Raw genomic sequence first — 22,242 nt, 5'->3', positions numbered from 1 at the left:
TGTCTCATTCAGTCAGCTGGCTGTGTTATCACAAAAATGCAAAATAAAGAATTTTTTTTTACAAATGATGCTTGGCTCTTGTAATTGAAGCAGTCAGTCAGTGATGGCCTTCAAAGGAAAATAACAAGATGGTCTGACAAAAATTACAAACTTCCACACATCATCATTTATAGCAATGTGTTTCATGTAAACACTGGAACTACAGGCAATGCCTGTAAGTAACAGAACATTATAATATACAAGTATAGAGTCCGTATTTCAAAAATATGATCCAACAGACTGCTACAGAAAAGGTCTAGGGTTATGCAATATAAAAAAAAAAATATACATCACACATACTATTCTTTGGTTATCCCATACTGACAAAACCAGGCAAAAATGAAGTCAATTTACTTTTCCGTGTGCCTCAGTCCAACTGCTGTACATCTGTCTTTTGATGCTTTAAAACTGATTCTGAGGATGCTTCACCCACGATTCTCTCTCCTTAATATTTCATAAATGGACACCAAAACTGATGTACGGTATATCTAAAGAATCCAAGTGATCAGATGTGTTGGAAATCACAAAGAAATAACAAAAACTAGTTCCTTGGCTATCCAACAATCTTCCTATATACTGACTCAAAGTGTGTGCTATGAAGAAGTCTGCATGGTCCCCAATCTGCATTAGGAAATATGTAAATTTTCATAATAAAATTTATTATTTGGATACTTACCTACTATTAAAGAGAGCTTATACTTCCTCACTTATCAGAGAGGAGATATGAGCTACCTTCAACAGAAGGTAAGATTAATCCCATATACGACTTGAAAAGCTATATGCATATTGTATGAATCTATGCTATATCTTCTGCATATTTTCTATATCTATAACTTTCATTTTAAAATCTACACAAAGACATGGAATTTCTGCACACATATAAGAATGCCATCCAGTACAAAGTAAAATGCAGTGCACTAAAACTTGCTCTTTGTTCTTGATCACAGAAAGCTTTGTTAATAGCTTCATGAACAATCATGGTCATTCATTGTAAAGAACTCCATTTCTATCACACTGAAAGTGATGACCTTGAATGTTTGTTTCTTCAATCCCAATTTTACACAGTGAAGAAATGAGACTTGACTGATGTGAAACATTACCTTCTCAATGCAATCAGACTAGTTTGTCTATTCCACAGTCAATAATAATACATCTGCATCTTTTCCTTCTTCAAGATGATATCTCCTTTATTCTTTTCTTCTTTTCATTATTTGTCTTTCACAGCTTATCCTTTATTGCTTGTACAGTACCATTTAAACTTAATACATATCCCAAACTTGCAGATATAAGGGAAAATATTTCTTCTATAGCATGGTAATACACCATAACATTTTCAGATGACATAAAAGTTTTAAATAACTTTATGAGGTAGTCAAAAAGGCAATAAATACTCCCACATGCTCTTTGTTCTAAAAGGTTGTGCACTAATGCTTTGTACACTGTACATATATACTTATGTCTGGTTCTCCAATCACAGATTTGGCTTTTCATATTGTGTCTACGAATGTATTCCTCCACTTGGTTTTGAGTTTGCTTTACTTTCTTTTAACTGTGTACTGTACAGTATTTTATTGCCACAATAAAACAGTTTCCAACTACACTGTGCCATATTTTAAAGGCAACACATCTTTTTACACCAAAATCATTAATGCTGTTGTTACTAAATCATTTGTATAAATTCCTTTCTCAATAAACAGCAAACGGAACTGGAAAAAAAATGTCAGTTACTGCCTGGAACTATTTAAATTCTTTCTGCCTTGTTAAAGGTGACTAAACCCACAGATTAAGCTATTACCAGAAATCACACCCTAGAACTAAGTTCAATTTTATGCCATGTAATCCTCACTGCTTTGGCAAAACTTTGTGGTCCTGCAACAAGTTCTGTGTCAACTGAGATAGTTACCGCATGTTGCAATTGGTGACCTTCATATTAACCACTTTAGAAATTGATGCAGTGCTTGCCTCTTGTCTGCTTTCTTGTTGCCAAGAATCCTAATATGAGAAGAGGCCCAAAAGAAATGGATGGAGTTAGAGCAACATAAGAGATGAAAAATAACATTCTGAATTAAGGGATGAAAGACATTAAACTGACCTACAGATATGATAAAATCTTACCCGGAAACTGTCATGAAAGCCTAATCTAACAGCATGAAGCATAAAATGATTCCACCTAATGGTTTGCACTGTTTCAACTTGCCTACAATTGTATTATTTTCTTTTTGTTTGAATTATTTTCTTAACAATCTAAGCGTAAACTCTACTAAAGGGGAGGATTTTTCTCGGGGAAACTGCATGGCATAAACATAACTACTGTTAAAGCCAGATATGGCTATGAATTGTGAATACTTCATGAACTTATTCCAATAAAGATCAATGAACATACAGGATGAAAGAGTGAGAGCAGGCAAGAAGAGGTAGTAATATGAAAAAATGTCATCTGTGAGATCCACATTCCAGTGCATGAGACTCAAAATACTTGTTTCAGGGCCCACTCCAGCCACTTGTGAAGTACATCAAACTAATATTCAAGGACATTACAAATACCTTTCAAAATTGGTAACATTTGTATGGAATACACCTAAAGGGTCAGTAAGTTGTCAATTAACTTTTGAAACTAACTTCCATAGAAAAGAAACCAATAACCAATATAAAAAGTTAACAAACTGCAAATTACTTTCCATGATGTAGCCTTGTTCTTATGCAAAACTCAACAACAGCAGAATTCTTCTGCGGACTTCATCAGTTTGCTGCCTGACACACTTCCAAGATATCTCCATCTCAGGTAATGTGCAGGTATTCAAACACTGTAATAAAAAAACAGCCCCTCTAAAGTTTATGACAATGCATGACAGATTATTCCCCAACTCTACAGTAAAAGGAAAGAAAGACTTCTAGTACTGAGCATTGGGGCACCTTAACAAAATGTGGATGCTAATGTTCTGCAAAGTAAGTAACGAGCTCAAGGGGTACATGCAACAGGAGTACTTCCCTGTTTATACATTACTTATAGCAGATGGCCAAGATGATATAATCCAGATACAGTAGTATAAACCATTTTCACTTTGTCAAGAAAAATGGACCATCCCCTTTGGAGCAATCTTGCCCAAAGATAAATGTCCTAATATGATTTTGACATCCAGAAGAACATTATTCCAATAATAGTTGAAACGAAATAGGAAAAATTACAAAAGAAAGATCCCTCAAAGCTCCTGACATCCAAGCAAAAATCAGTAGAATATTTTGATAATTCTCTAATGCATATGACACTGATACCATGAACTTTACAGGTAAGAAAGCCTGGTAATGGCTTGTTTTCTAGCAGCATTATATGACATTGCTGTAAAAAAATCTTGCTGTCCAAAGAAATACCAAATAGTACAAAAAACTATAGTGGTTCCTTGGTATACGAATGATTCGTTATTCATACTGTCATTACATGAAATATAAAATTTTTTTAAAAATTTGTTTCTGTGTATGAGCTAAAATTCGATTTACAAACTGTTTGATGAAAATGGCGCGCAGCCAACCGGGATCCCCTCGAGGAAACCAAAATGGTCGCATGGTCGCAGTAGGCAAATGCTGATAAAATCAATTTTATTCACATTTTCCAAGGATAACCAAAGGAATCAATAGTGTGTGTCTGTGTGTCTGAATGTGTGTCTGTGTACTGTATGTTAGAGAGAGAGAGAGAGAGAGAGAGAGAGAGAGAGAGAGAGAGAGAGAGAGAGAGAGAGAGAGAGTAATCAGCATCTTTTACACTTGGATCATGAGTGCAAGGAGATTAATTGTGCCAAAACACTTCAACTTACTGTTGGCAAATGGCAAGTTTGCCAAAATTTAAAATTATAATCCAATAAACATGAGGATTTTGCAAAGAAATAAGTAATAAGTAAATAATGCAAGTACAAAAAGAAATGAGAGATCAAATAACTTTTCACAAGGAAGTCATTTAAACAAACAATCCAAGGCATGAAGTAGCTGAATGCAGCGCCAGTGTGTTTCAGGACATGAGGATGAGTTACTTTTATAATGCTAAAAACTGTAAAAAGCAAGTGCCACTCGATAGGTATTTTACCGTAACAAAAAGAAATGATTTGGGCAAATCGAGTGTAAGTGAAAGCAAATTTAGCAAGAGAGAAAAATCATCTGAGCTCAGTCCTGGTGGTACAGCTGGGAAGCAGACCCCCTTCTCCACCCAATAACCTACAACCATCCCCTCCCCCTCCTCTCTACTGTCTCACTCAGCACAGTCCTGATCACTTGCTCAAGTAAGACTCTCGATTTTTTATTGTTACTGTATCACATTTGATTGTTTTTATATTGTATCATGATGTTAAATTTATTGTGAAATTCCCTTCTTTTATTTTTTTATGTGAATTGTTACTACTTTTACATATACAGTAATGTTTTTACTGTCTCTTCTTCTCTCCTCAGCAGTAAAAACACTCCCTCTCTCTGTCTCAAGTCAGCTGTGCTTCACTGCGGTGACATAAGATTTTGTTCATCTTTTATGTTAAAATTTATTGTGAAATGCTTTACTTTTTTATTTTGTTGAATATGGTTATCATTAAACTATATATTGTGCTTGTGCTTAAAATAATTATATTTAAGTAAAAAGGGTGGGATATGAAAAGTTAAGTACACCTTAGTTTAACCAGACCACTGAGCTGATTAACAGCTCTCCTAGGGCTGGCCCGAAGGATTAGATTTATTTTACGTGGCTAAGAACCAACTGGTTACCTAGCAACGGACCTACAGCTTATTGTGGAATCTGAACCACATTATAGCGAGAAATGAATTTCTATTACCAGAAATAACTGCCTCTTATTCTTCATTGGCCAGTCGGAGATTCAAACTCGCGGCCAGCAGAGTGCTAGCTGAGAACGGAACCCACTCGCCCAACGAGGAACTATGGGTCCCAAACTCAAGAATTTTACCCATATCCTACCCAACACCACCACCCCACTATGGGTGGGATATGGGGGAAGTTCTTGAGTGTGGGACAAATTAACTGAATTCATCACTTCTTATGGGAATATTCGGATCGAAGTACAAACATTTCGATATACAAATTGGAATTTTAAAAGAACTAAATTCGTATACCGAAGAGCCGTTGTATTTACAATCAATAAAAAATTAATTACGCAAAGCAAATCATCACAAAGCAATAATGCACAGAATTAGATGGATTTGTCTATAATTTGAGACCGTAATCGGACATTGCCAATTTTTGGCCTAAAATCCTATCTAAGAGCAAAGCTGAATACTGATGGGACCCATTTTACGTGTGCATCACTTATTTTTCAGGTAAGTTCTTAACTGCGTAGATATCTGGATACTGCTTTCCCAGAGTATGATATGGAAGTGCAATTGCTTTACAAAACCAAGTATTAGCTGCTAGTGTTAAAAGTTATCTCAAGAATGTACTGTACTTGGATGAGCATAATAAATCTATCCAATAAATTAAAAATAATAGTCTATATTCAAGCAAAAACCTCTTGCTTACTTAAATTTCTTAGTCTTTCAATGCTCTTTGGTTTAGAAATTATTCAATTCAAGATAAATCAACAACAAAAAATGTAACACTTGTCATTAATCACTGTGCACTTTCTTTCCTTGATTTTCACAAGGGAGGTTCAGCAGGCATCTGTCAACTTAATTCGTAAGCAAGGGTTGCGATAACAATTTTCTCCTTTTTTTTTTACTTTCATGATCGCAAGGACAAATTAAAGCATAAATCCGCTATTAAATGCAACTATTCCAAATTATCTGACCTTTCATTTAGTTTATCCTGTCCTTCTTGCTACTGAAAAGTTTCTGTCCCTCATAACCATGAAAGCGTAACCATCATCACCACCACACAGACCATCTGTTTTCACTGAACAGTGAGCTTTATGCAGTGACTAATGGATGTACTGAAACTTCTCTGTTAGTACCTGTACGAGTATTCTTTTCAGTCCATTCAAACTGGTCTCTATCCACAACTTCTTTCATTCTGTCTGGTTCCTGTGTTCACAACATCAACAAATAAATATTTTTTCACTGTCTCATTAAAAGTCAGAGTACTCAAAACAGGAGAGAGAGAGAGAGAGAGAGAGAGAGAGAGAGAGAGAGAGAGAGAGAGAGAGAGAGAGAGAGAGAGAGAGAGACTTTATCAAAATGTTTAAAGGCTTTCATGAGAGAGAGAGAGAGAGAGAGAGAGAGAGAGAGAGAGAGAGAGAGAGAGAGAGAGAGAGAGAGAGAGAGAGAGAGACTTTATCAAAATGTTTAAAGGCTTTCATGAGAGAGAGAGACTTTATCAAAATGTTTAAAGGCTTTCATGAGAGAGAGAGAGAGAGAGAGAGAGAGAGAGAGAGAGAGAGAGAGAGAGAGAGAGAGAGAGAGAGAGAGAGAGAGAGAGAGAGAGAGAGAGAGAGAGAGAGAGAGAGAGAGAGAGAGAGAGAGAGAGAGAGAGACTTTATCAAAATGTTTAAAGGCTTTCATGAGAGAGAGAGAGAGAGAGAGAGAGAGAGAGAGAGAGAGAGAGAGAGAGAGAGAGAGCAATCCATGACCTTTAAGAGGGAGTTTATCAAAGAAAAAGCTGCAAAGAAAATAAAACTGTGAATACGACAACATTTTTATTCCTTGTGACATCTGCACACAACTACAGGCATGACAAATGTGGAGTTAGAATACTATTTTTTCATTTTTCAAACTTTCAAATTACTTACATTTCAACAGCTTTGGATAAAAAACCACAAATAAATTATGCATGGTTACATGTGTTTGTTGATTAAAGCTATAAAGGAAAACATAAATCTGTTCTTACTGAAATTTTTTTTAAATTTTCAAATAGACTTCAAAACATTATTCAACTGACTGTTTTGTTTTTATTACCAAAGTAAATCAACACAGTCCTACCATCAACTCAGTTTTACACTTGACAGTAAACTATAGTCAAGACCTAACTGAAGTTTCGTAGTTGAAAGAAATGTATTTTAATAGCACCGTATCTGTAGGCTGGACACTTAAGCACTAGAAGGAGGTTACTATTACAGTGATGTTCATTTATGTATGGTGTGCCTGCATATGGTAATCCAGTCGAGTCTTTTGGAAGGTACGAAACGGACACAAATAACAAGTGTGAGTCTTTTCATTCATGTGTAATTTTAAATGTCTATTCAATGAATTCTTCACTGTCGATCGATAAAAACAATATGGGCATGCATACGGCTTTTCTCCTGTGTGTGTGCGAACATGCTTCTGAACGTAATCTCTCCTTGGAGCACTATAAGAACAATAGTTACATTGGTATGAGTCGCCAACAACCTGTATGCCCGTAGTCCTCAATTCCTCAGAGTTCGGGGTTACCTGCAGAAAATACCGAACTTGAGTACTGGGAAGATGTAATTTATTCACTAATAAAATGTGGCAGTTTGTCATGGGAAATTCTGATACAGCTAAATACACAAACAGAACTTTAATGATACCATTTGGTCCATCAACGCATTTGCAACAAGTACTATACAATATTCATTCTTGTCAAGGTAAGAATAGCAACACAAGACACGTGCTTGTACCACAAAAGTGTCCATTATCTTCTGCAACTTCTTCACTTTTTTTTTTACATGACTATCTGTGCAACGAACAGTAAATGATTGCATCTAAGGGAAATTATACAGCAAACAACCTCATTTAACCACATTTATAGCAGTAGGCTTAATCTGACAGCACCACAGATACAGACAATCCCACAATTAATTAACCAAGAAATGGATGCTGTTAAGAGTGATTTCATGGGACCTTCAGAAGCTTTCTAACATGGAAGGGGAAGGGAAAAGTAGTGAATTAATGTCCTTCTTTAAGCTATCTGATCTGTTGTAGCAATTCCACCTATCATAATTTGGCTTCCTCTCCAACGTAAAAATCTTCGAAGTTACTGAATATATCTCTGATTTCTGTTTCTGTGACTTTAATATCAAACCCTTCATTATTAATGTATCCAACTTGATCTCACAGGCTTTCTTGAGACAAAAAAATATTTATAAATACTGTATCCAATATTTTGTCCCGTTTTTCTGAAGAATGAAAACAAAACAGTAACAGCTCCAAAAACATGAGAGTAACAGTTCTGCTGTTATACTGCTGCTGGAGGCAAAAATAAGGAAAAAAAATGTATACTGTATCCTCATCACTACAGTTTAGTCTTATGTAAAATTATTCTGCAGAATGATTTTTGCTTGTGTAAATCCATCCATATGTGAACACAGACTAGTTATTGAGAACACAGAACGGCCACATATCTAACATGTAATTGTTCATGAGTCACTAGACACTTCCTCTTCTATCTTCCTTTCTTTAACTGCATTTCTGTCATGGTATCATATATCTGGGCCCTTCCAATCAATTCTAGGGTCAGATTTTTCATCATATGAGTAGTTTTACGAAATTTTGTCTCACTAAGCAATGCAATACAAATTATAACACATATGTCTTATTACTTTTTGTTCTCAAATAATGATGGTCACAAGAAACCCTATTAAGTGATTAACTGGCTCTACTGGTCTAGTAAATAACAAGAATAATGTATTAAGTCAGCAACCACTAAAACCAAGTAGGCTTTTATCATAAAAAGTAAATGAGAAGTACAGCAGTTCAAGCCTAAAAATCTCTGTTGCTCCACCTAGTCCTTACTCCTTTCCTATTAGATTCTAAGGTGGATGTAAAAGTTTCCAAGCTAAACATGTTCCTCGATACTAATTTCTCAGCTAACTATCTTGTGATGCTCAATTTAGAGCTATCTTATTAAGCCATTCATATTTCTATGAAGCTGGAGAACTGACTATCCTTGTCTCAACAATCTCAGCAAACTTTTTTGTTAAGAGTCAATAGTAAACTACATTTTATAGGGTAAGACTGTTTTTCAAAGCATGCGAAAAGTGCATGATAAAATTTCCACTTTATTCTTGTGTAAAATGTAAAACATTAAAAATAAAAACTCCTGAAAGACCACCGACTCGCAAAGCAAGTTTCCACAAAATAGAAACGAGAGGTGGATTTAAGTGGTGGGGATGGAACCTGTAAGATTGTTGGGGAGACTGATGTGTCTCCTTGTGAGTGAAAAATAGAAAACAGAATGCAATAAGTCATGAATATTTACAAGTAGATGCAGCAGTGTAATTCAGATAAACCCATGACAATGGGGCATCAGGCTTCAAAACGGTTCTGTGGAGCAAAACAGCCTCTCAAAATTTTGAGCGTCTGCATAAATAATAATGACAGAAAAACAGTTATCCCACATATCTTTTGTTGTATCGACTGCCTAAGAAATAAATATATAGTGTTTTCAAGAAAAAATTCAAGAGGGAACATTGGTTTTAGCAATTTGGAAATGGTTATGCCCCTGCTTCTAGGACCAATCAACTTCAACTTAGAAACTCCCTTTACCAAACAGTTTCATTTTATGATTACCTACTTGAGAGTCATGGTAAGATTTAATCATTACTAGCATACAATAAAAAATAATCTTCATTTCTAGTAGGTTCACAGAAGTTTCCATACTGACCATCAGTGGTCCTGTAGTTTTTAAACTAAACATTTACAAATTATTTAGTCAAGCTGAATTTGCAGTTATTATTTCTTCGCTATTCAAGATACATGGCTTCCTTGAGTAATACAACATATGACAACCAGACAAAACATTTTCTACCTATCTGAAAGCTGAACCTGCTACACACTCTCAGCATCGTGAAACTGCCTTTCTTTAGCAACGCAAAAAGAGCAGTAAACAAACACTTGAATTACATCCAAACCAGTCATAAAACAAGACACGAAGAAAACAACGGGCACAAGTGTCACGTAATACACATTACTGAGAACACTTAATGAGATACTGGTTTATGGACTTCCATGTGCTTGTTATAGGAATGCTTATGTGCTGTTCTGAAAGAGCACATGATGCATGCGAATGGTTTCTCTCCTGTATGCTGCCTCCTGTGTGAGTTTAAAGCCTCCTTTGTTGATGACCGATGTGAACAATAAGAACAAGCATATGGCTTCTCTCCAGTATGCGTCCGTATGTGCTTTAAAATGTAGTCCTTCCTAATAGCAGTATGAGGACAATAGTTGCAATGAAAGACTCCTTCAGTTGCAGTATATCCACAATGCGTCCAACTGTGTAAGTTCAAATCCACCTGAAGGAAAGGCATGCTTAGTGAACCATCAGGAAAGACAAGGACACTTAAATGATACACACACAAAAAAAAGTAACATATGACAAGGTGTAAAAAATACATAAACAAATGTCTACTTCGATTTTCAATGAAACTTTGGTGAAATAAAAAATCATGCAATTCAAAACTTTACTATATATATTGTATATTTTAGGTTCACCTAAGGTGCAACGGGATAATTTGATACTACTGTAGTGTGATCCATTTCATCACCACCTCAAAGAATTGACATACATAAGTAAAACATAAACAAACACATTGGTTAAAGCTGTTTTGGGGGATTTTAATATAGGGTATATTAGTTTAATAGGGTATATTAGTTTAATTTTGTATATTGTTTTACATTTATGTACAAAAAAATAATTCTAGTAATAATCTATTTCTTTTAGCAACTAAAAAATTACTCTCCTTATTATTTCACTGACAGGCTTCCATCAGCTGATTCTGAGAAGACATTAGCCTAGCCTACTTGAATGCATATAGCGGACGGTCAGCTTTTTTTATACAGTGTTATGATGATAATATGATGATAATACAGTATAAATGGATTCAGTAAGTAACATGTCAGTTTCATTACCATTACCTTTATCTTGAATATAGCTGTGATAGCCTATTCAATTTATGCAAATGGATACTAGGCCAATCGTTCACACTTACAGTAATCCTTCAATTTTCTGCATTAACATAGCCAAGGGCCAGTCGGATAATAGCAAAATCCAGGTAGGGTACAAGTAAAAAAAAATCTAGGGGTGTCCACGGGCAACGCTGTACCCTTCCCCACCTAAAAAAGTCAACACAGTACCACGTAAGTGTAATTACTCAATGTGCTTATAAACAACATAAACTGAAAACTTTATGCAAAAGGTAATTATCTACCTTTTTCCCCATATTTGTAACAAAATACACTGCATAAATACAGTACACTTACTTCTTATCAGTTGTTACCATATCGTACAATATTACCAGAGACAAGACACAAACTGTGTACCTGTGTGTGTGAACTACTACTGACCTACACCCTATTTAAGAAGAGGGTAAAGGTAATGAAACTGAAATTTTACTTACTGCACAGATTTATACTGCATTATTATCATGTTACACCACCATCCTACTATGTATAAGAAAACCAACTGGTCGCCATTTGCAATTACTAACGTTTATGTCCTCAGAATCAGCTACTTGAGCTACTTGTGAAATAACTTAGGGGAACAATTTTTTGGGTGAAAAAAAAAAAATGTATTATTGGAATTATTCTAAAAGAAACAAATGTATTACTGAAATTATTATCTTTATTTTTGCACATAAATGTAAAACATGTATACAAAGGTAGACTACCATACTTTACATTAACAAGTAAAATCCCTCAAAATCACAAACAGCTGTTTCCAGATTCGTTTGTTTACGTCATACCCGACGATGTTTATGTCAGTTCTTTGGTAAGTGGTTGTTAATTCTAAGAGATGGTTATGAATTGTTACATAAGCCATAAGTTCGGTAATCTTGTTTGAAAGCCTAGCCTAGTACAATTTACCAAAAATGTAATTCGTTCAGTTTATAATGCATAAACTGCGTTTGCGTATCACATTACAACACTGCGTTTACATCTTTAATGCATACGGAATTTCTTGACAATGACCACTCAAAGCAAATTCATTCCAAGAACACTAGTAAAAAATAGTTGATCATTTTCCTTTACTAAAATTAATGATCTGTCATTTTACCTTATGGTCACAGAAACTTTACTTGTATGCCTCTGTGCGTTTACATCTACATGTGGTGTTTCATAAACGTTGCCTTTACAGTCTGTACTTGGTGTGTGCCAGTTTGCACGTGTTTTCTAGCGTTTAATTGACTAAATATGATTATCACACATATAATAGTACACAAGATAATATTTTATTGAAAAATAAGTCTGAAGTAGTATGTACAGGAAGCTTTTGCCACCTTGATCAGTTGGCCTCTTCAGCCTGAATAAACATAGAAATATTGTTACTCATATGACAACATCTTTGAAAAATAGAAGTTATAAAACAGCTTGTTATTCTTTCTAACTCCAGAATTGCTCAACAGTCTATTAGCAATTCTCTGAGAAAGGTTGTTCCAAATTCACCATTTTTGGAGACCCAACAAGCACTCACACAAATGACCAATATACTGTACTAGCCTCTACTGTGCCAAGACGTTCCCATGGAATTGCTATTAGACTATTGAGTAATTCTGGGATTACCTGAAAGAATAACAAGCTATTTCATAACTTCCAGTTTTCAAAGATGTTGTCATATATGTAATACTAGCTGACCAACCTGGCGCTGCCTGGGAAAACTGAATGACAACTGATAAACTCACTCTCTCTCTTTCCTTCTTTCTCCTCCCTATCACCCCCTCTACTATCTCTCTTTCTTCTCCCTAACACCCCCTCTACTCTCTCTCTCTCTCTCTCCCTCAATCTTTCCCTCTTTCTCCTCCCTAACACCCCCTATACTCTCTCTCTCCAACTCTCCCATCACTCTTTCCCTCTTCTCACTAATGCCCCCTCTACTCTCACTTCTCCCTCTCACTCTCTCCCTTTCCTGTTAAGATAATTGCCCCGTATTTTTCATTTCATTTTTCACCCCATCTCACCCCCTTTCCTATCGTGGCTGAACTTGGACTTAAAGGGCATCAGGAGTGTCACTAGTCATCTCAGCGACCTCGAAAGCTATGGATTACACACTAATATCTGTCATTTTTTACATTTTATTTTTCACTCATCCTCACCCCACCATTTCTATCGGGGCTGAACTTAGACTTAAAGGGCATCGGGAGTGTCACTATTCTTCTCAGCAACCTTGAAAACTGTAGATTGGACACTAATATCTTGTCATTTTTAGCATTTTATTTTTCACCCATCATCACCCCCGCCTTCCTATCACAGCTGAACTTAAACTTAAAGGGCATCGGGAGTGTCACTATTCATCTCAGCAACCTCGAAAACTTTGGATTAGACACTAATATCAGTCATTTTCGGTTATTTTTACATGTCATACCCTTCCCACCAACCCTCCTCTGGTGCCAGTGATGTCTTATCCCCACAGTATTCTTTTCCAGACAGTAAGCCACAAGTATACCAAGTTTGGTTGAAATTGCTCAATGCATTTCAGAGTTATCATGGAACATACACACACAAACACACACACACATACATAATCCATTTTTATATAGTGTATATAGATTATTTCTATGTTTACTCAGGCTGAAGAGGCCAATTGATCAAGTTGGCAAAAGCTTCCTGTATATAGCAATACTGTATACATATACTGTATACTACTGCAGACTTTATTTTTCCATTTAAGATCATAAGAAAGTGATGATATCAAAGAATATTCTATTCATCTCAGTTTCTCTCTCTCTCTCTCTCTCTCTCTCTCTCTCTTTCATACCCTATGCACACAATTGCATTTATCTTTTGGGTTGTAAAAATTTAAAAAATTAGAAAATACAGTAAAAATCTAAATGATAATAGCATAAAACATAAATAAAAACATAAAAAGCATAACATGAAACAAAACAAGCTGTGCCAAGTCCAGGCATCTACCTATCCCTCTTCACCCACCCACCACTGAATTCGCACCCCCTCCGAGTCATAGAAACTACTCCCCAGCTCCACCCACCTTCCAAAACAAAGCCCCTCTACACAGCCTTGCTGCCCCTCCTCTCCCATGGTGCCCAGCCATCAGACCCAACTCCCTACCTTGGAAACTTCTCCAAACCTCCCCCATCCCCAAAAACTTTTCTCAGCCTGTTCAGTGTAACCCGTGTTACCAACATTTTCCTATATATCTCTCTCACACACAAGAATCATGTAAAAGGTAGAGTGAAAGTCAGGAAACAAGTGAAATTTTATTGGAAAAAGGTATAAATTATATTAATCAACAATTTATATATATACACACACCTTGCCTCGAGTCCATTGCAGGACCAACAGGCACTATCCTGGTTTAGAAAAACTATAAGAGAATCCTTACTATCATCTGGTCTGTATAAAGGACTGCCTTGCAGGGCCATAAGGGTAACTCCTTTGAGGATGATCAGTCTCTACTTTATTAAAAATATTTTGTACTGTATACACATTATATATATATACAGTATATATATATTATATATATATATATATATATATATATATATATATATATATATATATATATATATATATATATATATATATATATATATATATATACAATATATATAAAATATATGTATATATATATAAAATGTAGAATCTACTGGTGACTTTTACCAGATACATATGTATTGTAATAGCCACAATGCCCACTTAACTTACTTGAATTCTTTGCGGTTTTTAGGATACGCTTGTCACTACAAAGCCTTCAGATCCAAGTGCAAGAAACATGAAGAAATTCTGATGTGCAGTAGCAGGAAACGAACCCAGCTCTGCTAGTCAGAACGAGGTACTATTGTCGACCTGACCGTGAACCTCATTCTGATTAGCGGACCAGGGTTCGTTTCCCGTTACTGCACATCAAAATTTCTTCATATTTCTTGCACATGGATCTTAAGGCTTTGTAGTGACAAGCATATCCAAAAAAGTGCGAAGAATTCGAGAAAGTTAAGAGGGCATTGTAACTATTATATATTATATATATATATATATATATATATATATATATATATATATATATACATATATATATATATATATATATATATATATATATATATATATATATATATATAGGCAGTCCCCGGTTTACGACGGTTCGGCTTATTTACGCTTTTTCAAATATATTCATCAGAAATTATTTCTGGCTTACGACGCGATGTTCCAGGGTTACGACGTCGTCCGACGATCCGACGGAAGAAATATGGCCCCCAAAACGGCAGAATAATCATAATTTGAAGGTTTTTTTGATGTAAAACTCAATAATAATGCAGTTTACATCGTTTTCAATGCACCCAGAGCATTAAAAGTAAGGTTTTCTTATGATTTTTGACGATTTTCGGGCTTACGACGATTTTCGGGTTACGACGCGGTAAGAAGGGAACCCCGTCAGAAACCGGGACCGCTTTATATATATATATATATATATATATATATATATAAATGTATATATATTATATTATATTATATAATAATAATGAAAGCAGCGCTAATGACATTGGTTACTTTATAATTCCCCTCAATGACAAATGAATCCTTAAATGCATATGTTTAAAGAACATTTTCTGCTCAATTACTTTTCTTTCATTTCCCAAAATATTTGTATAAACTCGAGTTACACTGTGTGTGTGTATACATTATATATATATATATATATATATATATATATATATATATATATATATATATATATATATATACATATATATATATATATATATATATATATTATTATATTAATTATGAAATATTATTATTAATTATGAAACAGATATTAAATTATGCAAAATATATATAAACCTGAATTAATCATGACTTAAGCAAAGACATTACAATATACTAAATATCAAAATGAACCTGGAGTATAATCTTTTCACCTATTGTGATCTTTTTTCTTTTTTTACTTGTCAAGAAAGTTCCTTTTGAGAGGTATACACATTTACTTGTGTATATCTGAAAATAAAATGTTGATTTGCTTATTTTTATTGTTGTACTGTATGTCACAAAATGAAAAACATTTTGATAAAATAATTTTTGTGCCACACTTAACTCTTCATTTGCAAAAAAAAAAATAGATATGTGTCTGCAATTTCTTAGATATCACTTCCCATCAATGAAACAATGGTACTTTGGTAGGGAACTAAAGTAAATGAAGACAATTTCCATCTAAATGAGATCAACAGATCATAAAGAAGCTATACAATAATTTATCTCTCATCGATCATAAAAAAGTTATATGATAATTTACCTCTCATCGATCATAAAAAAGCTATATGATAATTTATCTCGCATAGGGCAATAAGAGCAATGAACAAAATTGTCTGTAAACTCTTCTGAAAAATTTTGTCAGACAATACTTTAGGATAAGTTTATCTGGACACTCAACTGTCCAAACTGTCAATACCCCTTAAACAACTTTGCTTGCCCATACAATCAAAAAGGTCCAACTCTCACAAGGTTAGTCTAACTTGTGTTGTTAAACTATTTTACTATAATAACTATAATCTGATATTCAGATTACATGACAAAAGAAGCTTGTCAGCAAATTTTTGGAGGAACACCTATTTGTTGATTGACTGATTATGAAATTCAGGTCCTGAAGACCAAGGTTGTTACTTGAGTTACTGTCACTTTAAATGTTTTCCTGATAATAGTAAGCTGCACTGCAATCTATAAAATTGTCAAGCTGCACTGCAATCTATAATATTGTTAAGTAAGACTGCAAGCTACCTGAATGGCACGGCTATCAAAATTGTTATATAAATTGTATTGTATGTTTTTACTTTAGCCAAGGATGCTAATATTCTTCATGCTGCATTCTATATTTTAACTATAGTAATTTTCTAAGGATTTTTTCATTTGTCCACACTCCTCTTTCCCCATAAAATTTGTAATAAAGGCCCTCACCTATACTGCTCTCCACTACTATCTCATAAAATGATCTGATCTGTGTGATGCACAAATTGACTATGATACTATACATGACTTGGAAAATAATAAATATAAAGCAAACTACACATATTGATAAAGTAATACACTTTTCATAATGATACTACAATAAACTCAAGTCCTTTGGTTGTTTACTGGAAATAGCTTTGTGTCTAAAATTTGAAAGTGATATCAAAATGTTTAAATGTTAATAAAGAACTTTAGAGAGAAAAGAAGAGAGAGAGAGAGAGAGAGAGAGAGAGAGAGAGAGAGAGAGAGAGAGAGAGAGAGAGAGAGAGAGTTTATCAAAATGTTTAAAGGCTTTAATCATTAAGAGAGAGAGAGAGAGAGAGAGAGAGAGAGAGAGAGAGAGAGAGAGAGAGAGAGAGAGAGAGAGAGAGAGAGAGAGAGAGAGAGAGAGTTTATCAAAATGTTTAAAGGCTTTAATCATTAAGAGAGAGAGAGAGAGAGAGAGAGAGAGAGAGAGAGAGAGAGAGAGAGAGAGAGAGAGAGAGAGAGAGAGAGAGAGAGTGTTAAATGCTTTAATGCTAGAAGAGAATTGACACTTAGAACACACCATTAACTGTGAGTCTGCTTGTGAATTCGTAAAGAGGAACGATGTGCACTTCGAAAAGGACAGAGACTGCAAACATACGGTTTTTCTCCGGTATGCTGCCTCAGGTGTGAATTCAGAGTTTCTTTAGTTGAAGCTCGATATGGACACTGAAGACATGTATAAGGCTTTTCTCCTGTGTGGGTGCGGAGGTGTTTTGACATGTAGTCCTTTCTAACAGCAGTATGAGAACAAAAAGTGCACTGATAAATCCCGTTACTCACTGCAGTTCCACCATACATCCAATCGTTGTAGCTCAAATCCACCTGTAGGAGAGGCTTTCCTTAGTAAGCTAATTAGCTACTTGCATGTGACAGGGGGAAAAAAGTACACGGCTCATGAAATCAAACCCAAAAACTTTTCAATCATGAACTCGGTGCACGGCAGATACAGTAAAGTGAACACATAACAGAGTACTGTAGCATAACCGTGGGTGTATAAGATGTGGTTTTTTCTTTACAAAAAGAATAAATATCCAACCTGCATTTAATGTGGCTGGAATAAAAATAATATGGAACTAACCATAAGCACAGAGTTGCAATCTTCCATCATTGTGATCAGTTGGGCAAAACATTCTTCAAATTTTCTTATTTTGTCATCTGAGCCATTATATTTGTGCCTTACATGGTTTTTTTTTTTAATAGACTGCAAAGATTTTATTTGTTTTTTCATATTTTATCAGCAATATTTTTTAACAATCAGATGGTATACATAGCAGTGATAGTACTACACTCTGGTGACAGTCTGTAACAGCTATGGAAGTAGCATCTTTTCTTGCATTTATGGCTTCAATAAATTTATTTCAATTGATTGTGAAGCTTTTCTGTACACTTTATTATTACGAAAATAATTTACTAACAACTGATAGAGAAGTTAATGATAGTGATGGTGCTAAATCCTAATGGTAATTCTACCAACTATCAAAGTGAATGGGGTGGAGAGATGTGAAAATGACCAAAAACCATGGGAGTAGGGCATTTCAAATTTTTTTTTTTATATATATTTACAGCAAAAGTATAATAATTTTTCCTCAAAACACTTTTTTTCTTCAAAACATCCTTGTACAACAAGGATACATCTAATGCACATTTGCATCTAATGCATTGGCAAAGAACAAGGATACATCTAATGCACATTTGCATCTAATGCATTGGCAAAGAGAGAAGCAACAGTACTTGTACATACCAATATAATCTTCACTTTCTAGATGTCACAAAGTTTCATGATATCAAAGCATCACTAAGTAATGGTTTTCACATGGAGTTTTAAGGGAAACACATTACAGTATAATGGATTATCCTTTTATTTATATCCAAACCTTCGGACAGACAAAAATGTAACAACATGAATTTACATAACTACTTCGAGAATTATGAAAAACACCAAGGGGCTTACACACCATATGAAATGTATAAATGTACCAATTTTAAAAGTAATCTTCGCAGAAGATGCTTCTTGAAGCCATCCAAATGAATGCCAAGAGAAATTACAGTATCTGATGAGGCTTAATCTTTCACAATAAAGGGGAAGAGATGTCATTTGTAGAAATAATCAAAATTACATTTTTCCTTTTTTTAACTGAGCATACATTTTTCAATACAAGTCAATATTTGAACTTCATATTATAAGTGTATAAATAACGTTTAAGTTAATATTTTGCAAATAATTATTGTTTACGAAAAAAATATATTTTTGTTCAACAAACAAAAAGGGTTCTGAAATTCCACCCATTGTCTCTCTGCTTTATCTTCCACATATCTATGAGTTCAAGTCTCCGGCCAGCCAATGAAGAATAAGAGAAATTTACTTCTGGTGATAGAAATACATTTCTCGTTATAATGTGGTTCGGATTCCACAATAAGCTGTAGGTCCCATTGCTAGGCAACCAATTGGTTCTTAGCCGCGTAAAATAAATCTAATCCTTCGGGCCAGCCCTAGGAGAGAGAGCTGTTAATCAGCTCAGTGGTCTGGTTAAACTAAGGTATACTTAACTTTTCAGGAGTTGTGGAAAGGGTATGTCTAAACCATCTCCATCTTCCCTTCATCATTATCTCATCTACATACGGAACTTCTGTAATTTCCTTTACATCACCACTTCTCATTATATCCTGTCATCTGCCAACTAATATTCTTAAACTGAGAAAGATTTTTGGGGGTGGGAGGCCTGAAAAGTTCCCAGGATGGGGGGGGGGGCGGTTTGGGGTCGGATAGCTGGACACCATGGGAAGGGAGGGGCAGCAAGACTGTGTAGGAACTCACTCCACTCAGAGAAGGGGTTGTTTTGGAAAGTGGGCAGAACTGGTGAGCAGTTTTCCTGGCTGAGAGAGGGTGCGATGCAGTGTTGGATGGGTAAAGAGGTCTAGGTAGACATATGACTTGCTAGAGGTCGTTTGGTTTCGTGTTTTTATGTTTATGATTTTTCTACATTTTATAAAAGGATATGTATAGTAATGTACTGTAAATGTATAGTACTGTACTGTAACAAGGCAACAGAGAGAGAGAGAGAGAGAGAGAGAGAGAGAGAGAGAGAGAGAGAGAGAGAGAGAGAGAGAGAGAGAGAGAGAGAGAGAGAGAGAGAGAGAGAGAGAGCTATTGCTTACAATGAAGCCTGTACAGTAACATACACACTCCTTAACTCTTTTAATTTATGCTTTATACTATCCTCATTTATATTTATGCTATATTTTCTCACTTTTTCTTTTTACAACCCAAAAGATAAACGCAGTTGTGCGTGCGTAGAGTATGTATATACAGACACTCATTCGTTGGCACTGGTGGCACAAGACTAAATAACATGTGTTGCCAGTACCTAAAAGTTCGTATTTTAAATATTTTTACATACACTAGACATGAAATATCAAGTGATAAACATACACAAGAACACATGTGTAGCCTACCATACTGCGTGTCGCGTTCATGAAAAATTTTTGTGTGTAAGCTAGCATATTGTGCAAACAATAAAAAAATAAAGGGTTTACCTTTTTTTGTATTCAGTACAGTGTACCTTACAGTGCTTGGGGTAAATGAAAAACATTGTGTAACCTACCATGCTGAGTGTCATGTAAGAGAAAAAGTGAGGGTTTCCTTTTATTGTTTTTAAGCATATTTATAGAGTTTATTCTGTTGAAGGTATGGGAAAATAAGGTAGATAGCTGCTTTTTGCATACTGTTTTCAGTTTCAAGTGTGATGGTTGTTTTTATAAGTACTGTATATTTAATGTTTATGTTTAAGTAGTATTAACAAGGTCAAGTGAGGGAGAGTACGGAGTTGCCCTTGCACACACACACACACTCAGTAATCCCGTTTATCCAAATTAATAGAGCCAAGGTCCTGTTGGGTAATGTCAAAATCTAGATAAAGATGAGTACAAAAAAGGGTATAAAAAGAGCTCCGTGTTCCAAACGTACCAAAGAACTATCATGGTGGAGGTGGGTTAATGCCGAAGCTAAGTACAATTTCCCCGCTCTTGACAGGTAGATAAAGTACGCCAGACTCGGCATTAACTTATACCTCTCTTGATAGCTCAGTGGGTAGAATGTCGACTGGAGTTGCTGGATGAGTATCTGTGTCGTGGGATCGAGACTCGGCAGTGTCCGCCCATTTATCACTTATAAATTCCCCTTCTGTGATAATTCCCCAAAGGGGATATTCCCGAGGCAGCGAGGATTTGATATTAAGCGACACTTGTAGCTTCATGATTGTATATAAATCACGGTGTGATAAAAAATTTCATATATATATATATAAAACAGCGCTGGAGTTATAATAATTCACCTTGTGATAATTTGTTTTTGTGATGGGGTTAGCAACTAATACCTATACCAATATTTTAAAAATATTTTTAAATTTCACGTGCGACAGGTGCAAGCAGCAGCATACAATCAAGCAGCGAGAGAGACCAAATTACAATAAACGAACGTCTTTTCCTCCAACTCTTTATCCCATCTAGTTAAATAAGTTGAAAAAGTAAAAGAATGATAAAGGTATTATTGGTAACGTTAAACTCATTGCTTAAATGCACACAGCAATAAATATCCGAATGAGAAACAGCTATTTTGCTATGAACATCCGAATTGGAGAAAAACAGCTGTTTTGCTTGCACAATTACTATACTGTAGTTATATTACAAATGACGTTAAGTAGAATAGGACTGATATATTTTTACATTATACCCTTATTCACTATGGAGAAAGAGCAACAAGGAAACATACTCCTAAATTTAAGCTGCAAGTTGTAGCTGACGCTGAGAAAACAATATTCTAGCTGCTAATGACTAAAAATTATCATGCACTGGCAACATGGATGAAACATCCGTAAACTTTGATATGCCATCAAATTCCACCATAAATTAAATTGGAGAATCAAAACTACTGGTAATGAAAGAACACATTTTATTGTTGTTTTTATGTCAATAAAAGATAAATGCGTAAAGTTCCTATTATGATGAATTCAAGTGAAAACAGCAAATGGAATCTGTCATTGTTTTTACAAAAAAAAAAGTCCCTAATGACATCTATTAACGAAAAAATAACAATTTAATTCACAACGAGATGTACATTACGCTAACTAGAAGCAAGAAAATCGCCTGCATTGAGTTAAATACAGTGAAATAAACTTACCGTGTAATTGCCCTCAGCTGATTTCCAAAGCAAAACACTGATCGCCATGTTCGTATTTTTATGATACAGGAGTAATATGAGAATACATGTGATATTGGATACAATGTAGTAAAGAATAACTTTTTAGAAGATCCATGGAAAAGATGCATATTCGTTATGTTCGTATT

The 22,242-nt window shown here is 35.0% G+C and overlaps 1 protein-coding gene across 33 annotated transcripts in view; it reads right to left on the bottom strand.

Annotated features, from left to right (window-relative positions):
- The window catches only part of LOC136848048 (zinc finger and BTB domain-containing protein 7B-like), a 212,859-nt gene that overhangs the window by 100,206 nt on the left and 90,411 nt on the right, over positions 1-22,242 (bottom strand). For 2 of the 33 annotated variants that reach the window (XM_067120158.1, XM_067120159.1), the window contains exon 6: positions 6,644-7,389. The exons of 29 other annotated variants lie outside the window; for them this stretch is intronic. In XM_067120158.1, the coding sequence (XP_066976259.1) occupies positions 7,087-7,389 (303 nt within the window). In that variant the 3' untranslated portion in view covers positions 6,644-7,086. Of the gene's footprint in view, positions 1-6,643; positions 10,212-17,419; positions 17,722-22,242 lie in introns of those variants that run through there. 2 more of the 33 variants (XM_067120161.1, XM_067120155.1) reach the window with 2 other exon arrangements.

The sequence above is a fragment of the Macrobrachium rosenbergii genome, chromosome 18, assembly GCF_040412425.1.
Source record: "Macrobrachium rosenbergii isolate ZJJX-2024 chromosome 18, ASM4041242v1, whole genome shotgun sequence".
NCBI lineage: Eukaryota > Metazoa > Arthropoda > Malacostraca > Decapoda > Palaemonidae > Macrobrachium > Macrobrachium rosenbergii.
The sequence above is the reverse complement of the archived record's forward strand: the minus strand, read 5'-3'. Positions and strand labels throughout refer to the sequence as shown.